This window comes from Miniopterus natalensis, chromosome 9 (assembly GCF_054644295.1).
Source record: "Miniopterus natalensis isolate mMinNat1 chromosome 9, mMinNat1.hap1, whole genome shotgun sequence".
NCBI lineage: Eukaryota > Metazoa > Chordata > Mammalia > Chiroptera > Miniopteridae > Miniopterus > Miniopterus natalensis.
Genome location: NC_142089.1, coordinates 26,946,494 through 26,960,758, shown reverse-complemented (window position 1 = coordinate 26,960,758; position 14,265 = coordinate 26,946,494). Strand labels below are relative to the sequence as shown.

At 48.1% G+C, this 14,265-nt stretch overlaps 1 protein-coding gene across 1 annotated transcript; it reads left to right on the top strand.

Moving 5' to 3' along the window:
• Positions 1–225: 225 nt before the first annotated feature.
• On the top strand, positions 226–798 carry P3R3URF (PIK3R3 upstream open reading frame). Its single transcript, XM_087820404.1, has 2 exons — positions 226–469; positions 755–798. The coding sequence occupies exons 1-2, from the start codon at positions 226–228 to the stop codon at positions 796–798; spliced, it is 288 nt and encodes a 95-aa protein (XP_087676530.1).
• Positions 799–14,265: the final 13,467 nt, after the last annotated feature.

Here is a 14,265-nt window from a genome sequence, read left to right as displayed (position 1 = left end):
GATTTTCTCCTACTCGGAGTTCCTTTTTCCCAAGGGGCTGAGCTGAGGTTTTCTGGCTGGACTGGCCCATGGAGAGAATGTAAGAGAACCTGACCTATGGGGAGGGGCCCAGGGACCAGGAACTGTAATAAAGAGCCCCACCCATATACAGACTCTGTATGTCATAAAGACTTCAGCTGCCCTGGCCAGCAGCCCTCAGGCACACTACAGAAGCTCTCTGTGGCCATGGGGCCTTTTCAGCTTGTCCGTGCCCCTCGGCCCCAGGGCTTACGTTCCCCCTACCGCAGACCAGGTATGGGCTGGCCTCGGCCCAGGTTTCCAAAGATGTTCAAGTGTAGCCGCAGAAGGTACCGGCAGAAACCCCAAAGCCCAACTGCCACCACTGCAGCCACCAATCTTGCCACCATGGCCAGGGATATCAACAACACCCACACTGTCACCACCAGTGTGTGGATCCTTCCACTGCAAGGTTAGCTAAGGGCCCTGAGCCAGGATGGGGGGTTGGAAAAACAGGGCCACTGAAGTTTTCTCAACCTTAGCCCTGCATAGGCACTCAAGGGGACACATGCCCTGTGAAATATCACCCCAAAGGTGTGGTGGGGTCTTGATGGCAGGCATCCTAAAGGCTGAGAGCCTTAATGGAGCTTATATTGGCTGGAAGTGGAGGGCTTGGGAAAGTGGGTGAATCTAAGAGCAGTGGCGCTTCTAGGACTGTTGCCTTCCTCACACTCTTCCCTCTCCTTCCTCTCCTCAGTTCTCAGACGCCTCTGTCAACCTGGCAGCTTTCTGATCCTCTAGAAATGCCCAGAACTAGTCCAGAAGCTTGGCTGGCTCCGGACCTGTGTCTTCTAGGGGCCATGGGTGGTGAATAGCAGCCAAATACAATCATTTCCGCTCCAACTGCCTATTCCGTGCTGAGGTACTTCCAGCTGACTCTGCAGGGTCTGAGGGTTGGGACAGGCTTCAGTGGCAGCAGCAGGGATCAGAGTTAGACAGTGGCAGGACAGGACAAGGTCAGCAACACACTCCATCTCCCCATATTTGGCTTCAGCTTTTGATATGCCCTATGAGGTAAGGACCTTCCTGCCTTGCACTCCCTTCTGCACAAGGAAAAGGATCTCCATAGGCAACTTGGAACCTATAGGGGCTCAGGTCCCTGGGGAGGAAGACAAGGCACAGATCAGAAAAGGGTAGGATGAAAGAGATCACTGCTTGAGTGTAACCCTGTGTGTATTTGAGTGTGGTGTATGTGGCTCTGTGTGCCTGGGATGGTCAGTGTGTAGGTGTAGCTGCTGGCGTGTGTGTCTGAGAGTGTGTGTGAGAGAACAGAACAATGGGTATATAAGTGGACTGTGACTGAGTACGCCCTGGCAATTGAATGCACCTCTGTGGCCGTCTGTGAGTGTTAAGGTGTGTTCGTGAGAGTATGGGTGTACCAGAGAGAGGCATCAGCTAAGAGGGATGAAGGTCAGGAGGGGGGTGGGGGCAGCCTGAACAAGGAAAGGGTTGCTTCTGAGAAGGGTGTACCACCTTCAGCCCCCGAGTCACTCCACTCTCTGAGGTCAGTATTTTCCAGGACAGGAAAACAGCTGAGCCAGGCCTTTGGGGGTGGGGCAAGGCTGAGCTTGAGTCCAGAAAGAGGGAGGGTGCTAAGCTTTCTGGCCTGGGGATTTTCCATTGGATTTCTGAGTGTGTGCCCATGTGTTATTGTGTGTAACTGGGTTTCTGTGGGGTGTGTCTCCATGGTATTGTGTCTCAGTGGCAGGAAACATTGTAAGGGACCTTGTCTCTAATGTGTCACTTTATGCACAGGTTAGTGTGTGTCTCAATGTCCCTAAATCTGACTCCAGTTCCAAGGCTCCCTTCCCTGAGGGCTGAAACCTTTGGCCTGGCCCCTGGCGTTCAGGAAGCCTGCGGGGAGAAAATAGTGTGTCTGTGTCCATCTACTCCAAAGCTTGCTAGAAAAGGGACCCTGAGAGAATTCCCTGACACATCATGTCCAGACAGTGCAGAGTGGGCGATGAGTTTCCTTAGGGTATTTGGGGGGGTGAGCAGTGCTGAACTTCAATCAGAGATGAAAGGTGGCTGGGCTACTGCCCAAGGCTTACAGGGGGCCCACACATATAAAGACACATCATATAATCCATGAACACATGCAGACATGTAAATATAAGTGGATTCACAGGCGCACAATGTAACAAATGCATGTGCAGGCAAGTACATGCCTATAAACAGATATGCACAGATACTAATACACATAGACCTCCCCAAATGACACATGTAACACATGCACATGCCTACAAATGAGCACACACAGACATAAACATGCATGTACCCAGACAAATGCAGTCAAACTCATGCACACAGACACATACATACATGCAGACACACTCACCAGACTTCCCTGTCCCTGCTGCCCTGGGACCCAGAAGCCTCCCTCCCCTATATAAGTGTGTGAGTGTGCGCGCGCGTGTGTGTGTGCATGCCCACACTTGTGTCTGTGTGTATCTATGTCTGTGAGAGTGTGTATGTGTGTGAGTGAGGGGGTGCTGAGCTGTGGGAACCTGATGACATCATCTCTTCTGGCTATTTTTAGCTCCCTCTGCAATGCTGGCTCCTCCACTGCCCTTCCCCCACCAGGCTCCCACCTCTCCTCCCTGTCCAGGCTCCCAGAGAGAGACAACAGCAGCCAGAGGGCACCCACCACTCCAGTCTAGGTGACCCCTTGGATAACTCGGTACAGCTCACTCTCTCCCACCCGGCCAGAGCTCCCTGGAGGCTGAGAATACTGGGCTCCCAGGCTAGAGGAGAAAGCCTGGGCTGCGTGGCAGCTTGGAGCAGGGACCTGGGTTAGGTGAGCTGACCTGGCTGGTCTCCAGCCCCTGGAGGGCCTCTGCTTCTGCTTTTCAATCTGAAACTGTGTCTCAGTCAGTAGTGCCTGCTATGTGCCAGGGAGGGTGCCAAGTTCTGGAGATAAAGCAGTGAGCAAGACAGTGGGAGTTCTTCCTGGTGAGAGTTACAGCTCCATGGGAGACAGACATTAAACAGATCACCAAAGCACTGCACTAAATTGTGGCGAGGGCTCTGAACACTGGGAACAAGGGGACTTAGTCTGGGATGATGTTCTCTGTTTCTTTCAGTCCCCCATAGAGACCACCTAAAACCAGAGGAGCAGACTCCCTTCCCTTGCACCTTTCACCCTAACTGCCACACCTCCAGAATTCCAAAACAGGGCTTCCTTCTCACAACCCAGGCTGCGCTCCCAACACTGCGCCAACCCACCAGCCAAGAGGTGGCCCACTGTTATTCACATCGCCCTTTTCTCTGGAACGTCCCCACAGTTGATCTGTAGATGAGAGAGGCCCACCAGAGTAGTCAAAGCCGTAGAGACATAAAGTAAAATGGTGGTTGCAGGGGCTGGGGGGAGGGAGGAATGGAGAGTTATTATTTAATGGGTACAGAGTTTTGGTCTGGAGACGGATGCTGGTGGTAGTTGCACAATAATGTGAATATACTTAATGTTACTGGACTGGACACGTAAAAATTGCTAAAATGGTATATTTTATGTCATGTATATTTCATGACAATTTTAAGAAAAATGCTGGATTTAAAAAAGAAACACAACTGAGGCCTAGAGAGCAACAGCACTAGACCACGCAGCCCAGCACCAGCCAGCAGCCCCGGGAGATGGCAGGCAGGTGGCGTAGCAAGTGGAGGTGGCACAGGGGTAGGAAGGGCGGGAGGTGGGAGTAGAAAAGGAGGGGGAGGGGGATGGTGGCCTGAAAGGTCCATGGCTGGAGGAGGGTTTCTGGCTCCAGCCAGTCTAGGCAGCCAAGGGGAAAGTTGTGTTTGGCGGCTTCAACCAAGCCCTCAGAGCTGGAGGTGGGGTCCAGACAGCTCTGGGGAGGTGGCTTGGAGCAGGCCCCTCCTCTAGCCCAGAGTCTGGCCAAACCATTGTGGGAGCCGTATGTAATACTGGGATCCTATGGAATTTGAGGGGAACAGCTCAGAACTGGAGGTAGGAGCCCTAAGTTCCAGTCCTTGTTCTGCCCCAAACCCTGATGTGATCCTTGGAAAATCCTGCCCCCTTTCTTGGCCTCACTGAGCCTCCCAGGAAGGAGCCCTGGAGGATCAGGTTTTCCACCACTGACTCCTGCCCCCCACCCCCACCCTGGGTTTTCCTGGGAGTCTGACTGGGGCACAGGAACCTGAGTCAAAGGGTAGGGGCTCAACTGCACAGCCCCCAGGGCGCCAGGCTGGAGGTCACATGTCACCAATCCGTCAATGGCCGGAAGCCCAGCTCCAGCCCCACAATGTAATACCGGTCACCCCACCCTTAGCAGTGCCCACACCCCCACTTCCGGCCTCTGTTCCTTCCTCACCTTCAGAGAAAACTGCATAGCTCCCTAGGGAATCTCTCATATCTCCTCCACTGGCTCCCTGCCCAGTGCTTAATCCTACCTGCCCCTCTGCCCATTTGGCCAGGTCAGGCTCTCTGTAAACTTTCTCTGGAGCATGGGGCAGGCCAGGAAGGAAAGGCAGTTGGGTGGAAGGGCCGCAAAGGAGCCTGCTTTTCCTGCTACCCTCAGATAATGGAGCCTTAATGTGGGGCTTGGGGAAAGGTGGACAGACTGAGTGCTGGAGCCAAGCACTGGGCTGCCCTGGGCATATCCTACCGATGGAGATCCAGGGGAGGTGGAATTGCTACCCTTCACCTATCCAGCCATCTCCTTCCTCTGCTCTTAGTGAATTCAGAGAAGTGAGCCCAGAGCCAAGACTTGCCTCCTCTGGATAGCAATCACAAAAACCCCAGCCAAGTGGGTACTGGCTATTGTCACTATGTCAATGACAAATTCATGAAACACAAAAATCATAAAATTCTAGATGCGTACAATCCATAGTCATGGAATCTTAGCATCACAGAATTCTAGCACTATGAAATCTGAGTTACAGAATCTTAGAAATGCAGAATTCTGGCATCACTGAGTCCTAAATCACAAGTTTAGAGTATCCTTGAACTGGAAGTTTTGAGAAGTAAATTAGTGAAACCTCTGTCTTTAGGTGGATGTCTAAACCAGAGGATTCCCATTGGTGACAGGCAAAGGAGTTCATACGTGAACACTAAGGAGGAGGCAGAGAGCCTAGGACACAGGAGCTTAGGGTGAGGCAGCAAATCTGTAATCAACCAAAAAGAAGACAGACCTCCTCCATGTGGACACAGTCCTGGTTCCTGAGGATGAGGGGAGTTGGATGGCAGGTGGGGATAGAGAGAGGGGAGCTATATAAACAAAGAAAACATAACGTAAGGAAAAAGTCAAGTAACATAATACACTGGGCCCAATGCCTCTAGCTTTCCTGTGATTGGGGTTAACATCAGCCCAGGACATTTTCTTTCTTTCTTTTTTTTAATAAAGGGAAATTAAAAAATATATCTTTACTAATTTCAGAGAGAGGAAGGGAAAGAGAGATAGAAAAACACCAATGATGAGAGAGTTGTCATTGATCGGCTGCCTCCTGCAGGCCCCCAACTGGGGATCGAGCCCGCAACCCAGGCATGTGCCCTGACTGGGAATCGAACCGTGATCTCCTGGATCCTAGGTCAATGCTCAACCGCTGAGCCACACCTGGCAGGGACATTTTCAAAGGTTAGTAAGACTCCTTATCACATTAAAATGACAACCCATGTACCGCATAGTGGACAATCCTATATTTACAAAGTACTTGTTCCCTCAATATTTCTGGTACACACCTGGCCCCATATATAGTATCACAGTTTTGACTCTACTCCTTATGCTATTATCTACTGCTAATGAGTTTTGTGCACATCTTTTTGGATTGTGTTGATAAATTGATAGGCAAATAGTGTTTTAGGATGCATATATTGGCTACATATTTTCTCTGCATTAAACATGCTTTTATATAACTCATTTTGAAATAATTTCAGTGAATTGGAATTGCTAGGGCTAAGGATGCTCAAAATTTATATTTTGATTCAAAACTAGCTTTCACCCTAATTGTAGAAACTTGTCATCAATCTGTCTCCCAGTGTTTGGTTATGAGAGTTCAAAATGTACAACTGTTTAAAACTGAAAAAGATTAGATGTCAGCCTGATATTGCAGAGAAAGTACTCTCACATCAGCGCAATCATCCTATATACTTAATCTTTAATTGTCATTTGTATTTCACTTTCTTTTTTTTCAGTTTCCTTGGATTATAGTGTCTCTGTTACTGGTTTCTAAGCTTGTTTATGACTAAAGATGTTAACCATTTCTCATGCATTGCAAATGAAATACCATGTTTTTTGTTATTATTTACTGTGCTGTTTTACTTTTTGGTTGTACCGTAGTTGTGGATTAAATATAATCATGTTCTTTTTTTTTTAAAAAAAAAGACAACCCATGTCTGGCTTTTGAGGGAAGAAAAGGTACAAAACAGAAGAGTCCATAAACCTTGGGGCTGCTGGGAGGAACAGACTTTCTCCAAAGAGTATGCTGAGCCTTGAGCAACATGGTATACACCAAAGCCACCCCGTTGGGTGGGGTTCAGAGTCCCCAGCAAGACCCTGGGAGGGAACCTTGTGAAGGGAATCTGTCTGGGGTGGTGCCTAGAGTGGAGCATCTTTACAGAAGGAGCCAACTTTGAGGCAGCACTTTGTATGGAGACCCTTGTCTGATTATGGGGTTGTTTACTCAGGAAACAACAGGGATATTTACCTAGCATTTCTGGGAAAATACTGCAAACTCAGGAACTCAGAAGGAACAGCTCTAGAGAGAGACAAATGCCAAGCCCTGCTGGGCATGGGGACTGGGGCAATGTCAGCTGGAGATCCTCTTGCTCGGCTGCTTGTCCTTGGATTCAGCTCAATACCTCAGTCCCGACTTTTCTCCACACCCTCCTTTGCCTCTCTCTCCCTGCTTGCCTGCTGTTCTACCTGCTTACATCTGCTGTGTGACCTTGGCAAATGCTGTCCCTCTCTAGGCCTCTAACCTCCTTTGTTCTTTTTTGAAGTCTATAATTGGGTCCTAAGTGCAGCTTTTAGTATTTTACAGTCCTGGTTTTGTCCAGATCAGTTCTAACTTCAGTTGTCGCCATTCTCAGCTTCCAGAGAAAGTGTCAGGCTGCTTCAGGGGAGAATACAAGGACTAGGAAATAGAAATAATGCTCACATTTGACACCCTATAGAGGGTGGGGCAAAAATAGATTTACAGTTGCTTGTATGGAAAAAGACATGCAGGTTATGATTACTGCAGTAGCTTTATTAACTGTGTTTTGAGTACTCACAACGTAAACCTACTTTTGCCCCACCCTGTATGTGTCGGTGCCTGTGACAGGTGTTTTCATAAATTTTACATAATGCCCAACAATGCTCTGTTTATATAAATCATCCTTCCCATTTTAGAGATGAAGGAACTGAGGCTCAGGAAGGATAAATAATGTGCTTAAAATCATTCCTCTTAACATGCCTAAGATCATTCAGCTAGAACAGAACTGGAATCTTAACCAGGTTTGTCTTAATCTGAGGGCTGTAGTTTCAGATTAGCATTATTTCATGTGGCTTCAATAGGTAAAATAACCAAGGATGAGAGTTTCACGGAGAAGAGGTCCATGTGGTCAGCCCTGAGATGAGATGAGTTCCATTTTGGGAAGTGTGCAGTAGGGGCTGACAGTGTGCTGTAGAAAGAAAGAAAAGAAAGAGAGAGAGAGAGAGAGAGAGAGAAAGAGAGAAAGAGAGAAAGAGAGAAAGAAAGGAAAGGAAGAAGGGAAGAAGGGAAGAAGGGGGGAAGGGGGGGGGGAAGGGGGGAAGGGGGGAAAGGAAGGGAAGGGAAGGGAAGGGAAGGGAAGGGAAGGGAAGGGAAGGGAAGGGAAGGGAAGGGAAGGGAAGGGAAGGGAAGGGAAGGGAAGGGAAGGGAAGGGAAGGGAAGGGAAGGGAAGGGAAGGGAAGGGAAGGGAAGGGAAGGGAAGGGAAGGGAAGGGAAGGGAAGGGAAGGGAAGGGAAGGGAAGGGAAGGGAAGGGAAGGGAAGGGGTATTTTCAGCCGAGTTTGGAGATAGCTAGGCTGGGTCGGGTGTGAGAAGGTTGGAGTAGAGGAGTAGAGTGTGGGGGTTGAGGGGCTGCTGCCACTGCTCCTGGAGATCGTGTGTGTGTGTGTGTGTGTGTGTGTGTGTGTGTGTTGGGGAGGCGCTGTGAATGGGGGCTTCTTCACTTTCTGGGACGGGCTAGCCCCCGCACCCCCCAGTTGGAGCTGGATCCCTAAACCTCAGCAACCTTGCACAATTGCCTCAGTTAACTGACTTAAAGGAGGTGGAAGGATTTCGGACGTACTCCTGACCAAGGTCATCATAGGAGCCAGGAGCCAGGAAGTCATTGGCTCAGAAGGTCAAGTCTGGAGGCAACCCTGGGGGTCATCTCATTCCGATTCTTTGCAGTAAGTGTTGAGGGAGGACTTTGAAGTCCGGAAAGGAAACAGCACTTGCCAAAGAGCACACAGCGGCCACTGCTGTCCCTATCAATTGCCAGGTACTCCTCTTGGCACTGAGGACACAGAGTTGAATCTGTCCTGGTTCTTGCTCTTGAGAGCTTGCATCCTAACAGTGAAAACAGACTTGGTAGGTACACCAAGAGAGATGTCAGGACTAAAAGAGAGGTTCATGCTTTGTACACTGGGAGCTTAGAGAGGCCGGCACACAGAACCCTATAGGCTTCACAAGAGATGCACAGGTGGTTTCCAAGCTGGGCTTGAAGAAGGGACAACATTTTAGCTGATGCAAAGGGGTAAAAGACTGCTGGCTGAGAAACAGCCTAAGCAAGGGGGGTCAGTGATTTGCTATGTGGAACCAATGAATTGCCCTGCCAGGCTGGCCCGTGTGGCTGGAGGGGAAGTCTGATGGGCAATAGGATAAGCCAGGGCTAGGACTTGAGGTCAGAACTGTCTGTGCTCTGTAAGCACATAATAGTCACAGAGGTGCAGGACTCAGGGATCCAAGGGCCCAACAGGCGGTTGGTGTGGGGACCTGAAGAGTCTGTGGCTGGGAGATTCCTAACAGTAGAGGTGGAGGCTGCTGGACTCTCACCATCCGGCCCAGCTATTTCCTTTAATCCAAGACACATACATGCACGTAAAGCCTCTATCCCACCTCCCTCAACAGGACCCAGGCCCAGCCGAGGGGAGGAGATGCAGCTTTCTTCTCACTCCACCGTTGCTCATAAACCTGCCACTGGGCCGGGACAGGAAGGAGACGTCCTCGGTTTTGCAAGCAAATCCGCTCCGGATTTATTCTCGGGGGTGTTCTTTCCTTAAAGCACGACGTCCGGCGCCAGCACTTGGCTGGAAGTGCCTCCTCCAGCTCTGACCCAAGGGCACCAGGGCCTTGAACACCGAGGGGTGGGGGGCGGGATGGGGTGGGGGGAAGGGAGGGGTGTGGTGTGAGGGGCGGGGCCTGGGGAGAGGGGAGGGATGCTTTCCCAGCTGGCCGATCCTGTGGCTGTGGACCTCAGGGCCAGGTGGGGGGCCGGGGTGGAGGTGGGAGTCCCGGGACTGGGTAAGGGCTGGGCTGTAATTAACAACCGTGCGCGTGGAGAGCCAGAAGCCGTGGTCTGGAAGACTGTCCCTAGAGGAAGAGTGGGAGTGACAGAGTCCGACTCTGGGTGTGGGAAATGGAGGGCACCTTGGGCAGGTGGAACCCTCCTCTCAAGGTCCAGGCCTCAGGTTTTAGAAGAGAGATCTGAAGGTTTAGGTCTGGAGAGGGTAGGTTGAAGGACGAGGAGAACCCCCAGGCCTAGGAGGGGCTGCCCCAAGCCTGAGCGGGGGCTGGGTGCCTTGCTTGGTCTCTGTACAGCCATGGTTTGGGCACTAAGAACGAATTCCACTGATCCCTGCTCTGTCTTCCAGGGATTCCAAGGTGGAGTTACCTCTCAGAGGCCGGAGAGCCTGGTCAGATGGAGGGGGAGAAGACATACAGGAGTGGGAGTGCTCCGAGCACTTCCCAGGGCTCCAGCTTATATAAAATGCTATCCGAATCAGCATGCACATATCAGCATGGGGAGATGGCATTTATTGAGTGCTTACTGCATACCGAACCAAAGGTATTCAGTGCACTGACAAAAGAGATGTTTACTTTTTCTTGGTACTTTTGTAATCAGAAAAGGACAGTACAGCTCTTTGAATTAAAAAAAAAGTAAACATCCGATTCAGGGCTGCTAAATTTGGTCTTGGAAATTTTGCTTTAACTTCTACAAGCCTCAGTTTTCTTTCTGTAAAATAATAAGGGAGCCTAGGCACAGGGTTTGTTGTGAAGATTAAATGAGTTAAGCATCAAAGGTGCTTGGAACAGTGCTCAGGAAGTGGCAGCAATGAGAACACTTAGACTAGTTTGGGGGGGGCAGGGAACAAAAAGTCTCTGGAAGAGTGGAAATCTGAGCTAAGTCTTAAAATACAAGTAGGAACTAGTCAGTGGAAAAGGGAGGAAGGGAAGCGTGTTGCTGACAGGGAATAACATGAGCAAAAACAGGTGAGAAACAGGACAGTGAATCTGGGAAAACTATAAGGCGGGAGGCAGGCAGTGGAGAGTGATGAGGTCAGAACTGGAAGCTGGGGCCAGACTGGGGCAAGGTAGGGGGCTTAAGTGACTGAGGCTGGTTTTCTCACTGAGAGCAGTTGAGGGCTTTTCAGCAGCTACAGGGGGAGATAAGCTCCCTGTGGGGCTCTGTGAAGGCAAGGAGACCTGTGAGGAGGAGGATAGTGGCATGAACAGCAGCAACCTTGGGATGGAAAGAAATGGATGGATCTACCCTGGCCAGTGTGGCTCAGTTGGTTCATACACCAAAGGGTCTTGGGTTGAATTCCAGTCACGGCACATACCCAGGTTTCAGGTTCTATCCCTGGTCCAGACAACCAATGGATGTTTCTCTCCCCCTCTCTTCCTCTCTAAAATGAAATAAAATACAATAAAATAAATTAAAACATATCCTCAGGACAGGATTAAAAAAAAAAAAGAAATGGATGGATCTGACAGGTAGAAATGACAAGACTTGGTGATGGATTGAATGGGAGACATAAGTGAGAGGGAGTTTTGAGGATTGTATCTTGATTTTCAACTTGGGTCTCTGAGACAGGGAGTGGGAAGAGTAAGACATTTGAGGGGAAGCTGAGTTCAATTTTGGACATGCCTGTGACCACACCTCTGGACAGACCCTCAATAATTGGTGTCCTGTCATCCCACCTGGCAATTACTCTGTCCAGAAGATGGGAGAGGTATCATTAGGCATTGCTGGCTGGCTGTTCCCTGGCTGCGGCTGGCTGGAGGTTTGGGTAGGGAGTTGGGAGTGGGGGTTGCCACCACTGGGCTGGGCCCAGTGAGTGTTCTTTTGTGGTTATGAGCTGCCAGGTGGTTTCTTTGGGCACAATCATGTTATAGGAGCTTGAGGATTGGTTGTCAGATTGTTCCCAAAGAGAGTCCCAGGAGGGGGGCAGTGCTCTGTGCTGCTGAGATTACTGTTTCCATTTTACAGCTGAGGAAACTGAGACTCAGGAATTGAAAGGCAGAGCCATGATGTGAACAAAGGTCTGTGTGATGTCTTCTCATAGTACCAGCTACCACAACATCAAGGGTAACATTTGCTCTAAGAGGGACAGGGAAAGCACCAGGGCCATGATTCCTTGGGGGAGAAATGCAATCTGGAGGGGAGGTAGGTTCAAGGAAAAAGGCAGGGAAAGCTTCCTGGAGGTGGTGCCATTTGTGTCATCATAGAAGCATAATCTTGTTTTCTGTCTTCTCAGCCAGCAATCATTGGCAATCAACCATTGCCTGCAGTGAGGGTGACCTTGTCATCTGAGGGGCCTCTAGGCAGAATGTGTCCACAGAATCCAAAGAGTGGCAGGCTGGAATTCTTGCAGACATTTTAGGCCTGAAAGGAAGGCTCCTCTACATCAGTCTCTGGCATCCGTCATCAGCCCGAGCATCCCTTTGGCATTGGCTCTTCGCTGGAAGCTGGAAGCTGGAAGCCTAGTGCCTATTCATTTTCATATCTGGGTTCAGCACAAGTTTAAGCTCTGTTCTCAGGTTTTGTTTTACTTTTAAAAAAGGCATCATGTGATAAAGTGATGAATTCTTTCTAAGAGAGGACTGGCAATTACAAGAAAAACTGATCTTTCTGTGGATGACTGGGGAAAAGCTGTAAGTCACAAAAAATGTTGCTAACCTTTATCTGTCATCCACCAAGTGTTTTTCCCTAAGTGTTCAAATGGCTGAGGCAGACTGACATGGTAAGGTGGTGCCCAAATTCTTGGGAGCTCAGAAAGGGTAACTTAAAAAAAAGTTTAGCCTGGCCAGCGTGGCTCAGCAGTTGAACATCGGCCTATGATTCAAGAGATCACAGTTCAATTCCCGGCCAGGGCACATGCCCAGGTTAAGGGCTTGATCCCCAGTAGGGGGTGTGCAGAAGGGAGCCAGTCAATGACCCTCTCATCATTGATATTTCTATCTCTCTTCCTCTCCCTTCCTCTCTCTGAAATCAATAAAGATGTATTTTTTTAAAAGTTTAATATTTGTTCATTATGAAAAGTACAAGCAAGTACTTTATATAAAATATAATATATATTATATATATATAACATCCATTAAGAGATAAACACTAACATTTTATATATTTTTTAAATTTCTGTGCACATGTGGTTTTCTTTTACATGGTTAATATACTGCATAGGCAACTTTGTATCTTGTTTTCTAATTCAACAAAATTATAAGAACTATCCCATATCATTTAAAATTCTTTAAAATTTTTTTTGTCTTGGCTGGGTAGCTCTGTTGGTTAGAGCTTTGTCCTGATACATCAAGGTTGTCAGCTGGATTTCCGGTCAGGGCACATACATGAAGCAAGCAATAAATGCATAAGTAAGTGGAACAACAAATTGATGTTTCTCTCTCTCTCCCCCCCCTCTCTCTCTCTCCCCCCCACCTCTCTTTCTAAAAATCAATCAATAAATAAAAATTTAATGGCTGCATAGTTTTCTACTACATGGAGTTACCATATTTTATTTTACCAATTGTTTATCCTTAGATATATAGATTCATTCACTCATTCATTCATTCATTCATTCATGTTTTTGCTATTATAAAAATGCTGTGATAAAAATCTTTGTGCATATATATTTTGGATTATTTTCTTACAGATTTTTCTGGAAGTGGAATTCCTGGGTCAAGAGGATCAAAATATTTTTTAAGGATCTTGATATGTATTGCCAAAATGCTTTCCAGAAAGGTTGTGCCAATTCCACTCCATCATCCTGATAGAAATGTACCTGTCTTATGGCATAGCACTATTAACATTTAAAAAAATGCTTGCTAATTGATAAGCAAAAAATGGAATCTAATTTTTTTGGTGCTGAGTAGTTACTTGGAGGCCAGAGTGGCAGGGGTCTACTAGGTCAATGATTTGGTTTAATCTGACCAAGTTCCTCTACTGATCAGACTGTCTTCTTTACTAAGTTGATTGGGTTTGGCCATTATTGTGGACATCTATTGTTTTTACTTGCCTGGAATTCTCTCTCTCTCTCTTTTTTTTTTGGTTACAGTATCCCAATTTTTCTTTGGTCCATGTGGCTCAAGTGGGCCTGCCCCATCCCATAATTCCAGATACTGGCCCGGCCAATCCTCACAGTGATTTGGTTTAGTGATGGGCATTTCACCCAAGTGAGACAATGAAAGCCTTTTTCTGGAACAACTGGGATAGAACTCTCTCCTGTTAGGGCGCTGTGGATAGGAAGAGTAAAGCTAAAGAGTGTGGGCTTGGAGTTGGCTGGTGGCTGTTTTTGGAACTTGAGAAAAGCCCACCTATGACAGAAGTCAACCCTAGTTAAGCAGTGCCAAGAAATGGAGACGATATATACTTGGAGACTTTGTTTGAGCTCCTGGATTGAGCTGCCTGACTTTTCATTTACATGCAGCAACAAATTCCCCTCTTTTTAAAAAAAGGCAGTTTGAAAAAGTCCTGTGGTTTTGCATGGTGTTCAGAAAAGGCAAATGTGTCTGACTGAATTGTTACAGAATCATAGCTTCTGAAGTTTGAAGAATCTTTACCATCTTCTTCACAAATCTCCATGTTTTTTATTCAGCTATCAGTCCAGCCTCTACTTGCATAATTCCAAGAATGAGGCACTCACTGCCTTTGGAGGTAATCTGGCCCATCCTTGAAGACTCAACACTTTTCCTTCTCATGAACTGGAAGAACAAAACTAACCCCCATGCTTGAAAATAAGACAAAAGATGG

Bases quoted from the DNA above. Each gene is read 5' to 3' on its own strand.
- P3R3URF (XM_087820404.1), top strand. From the start codon at position 226: ATGGGGCCTTTTCAGCTTGTCCGTGCCCCTCGGCCCCAGGGCTTACGT. The intron at 470-754 runs GTTAGCTAAGGG...TCCTCTCCTCAG, and splicing joins GTGGATCCTTCCACTGCAAG to TTCTCAGACGCCTCTGTCAA.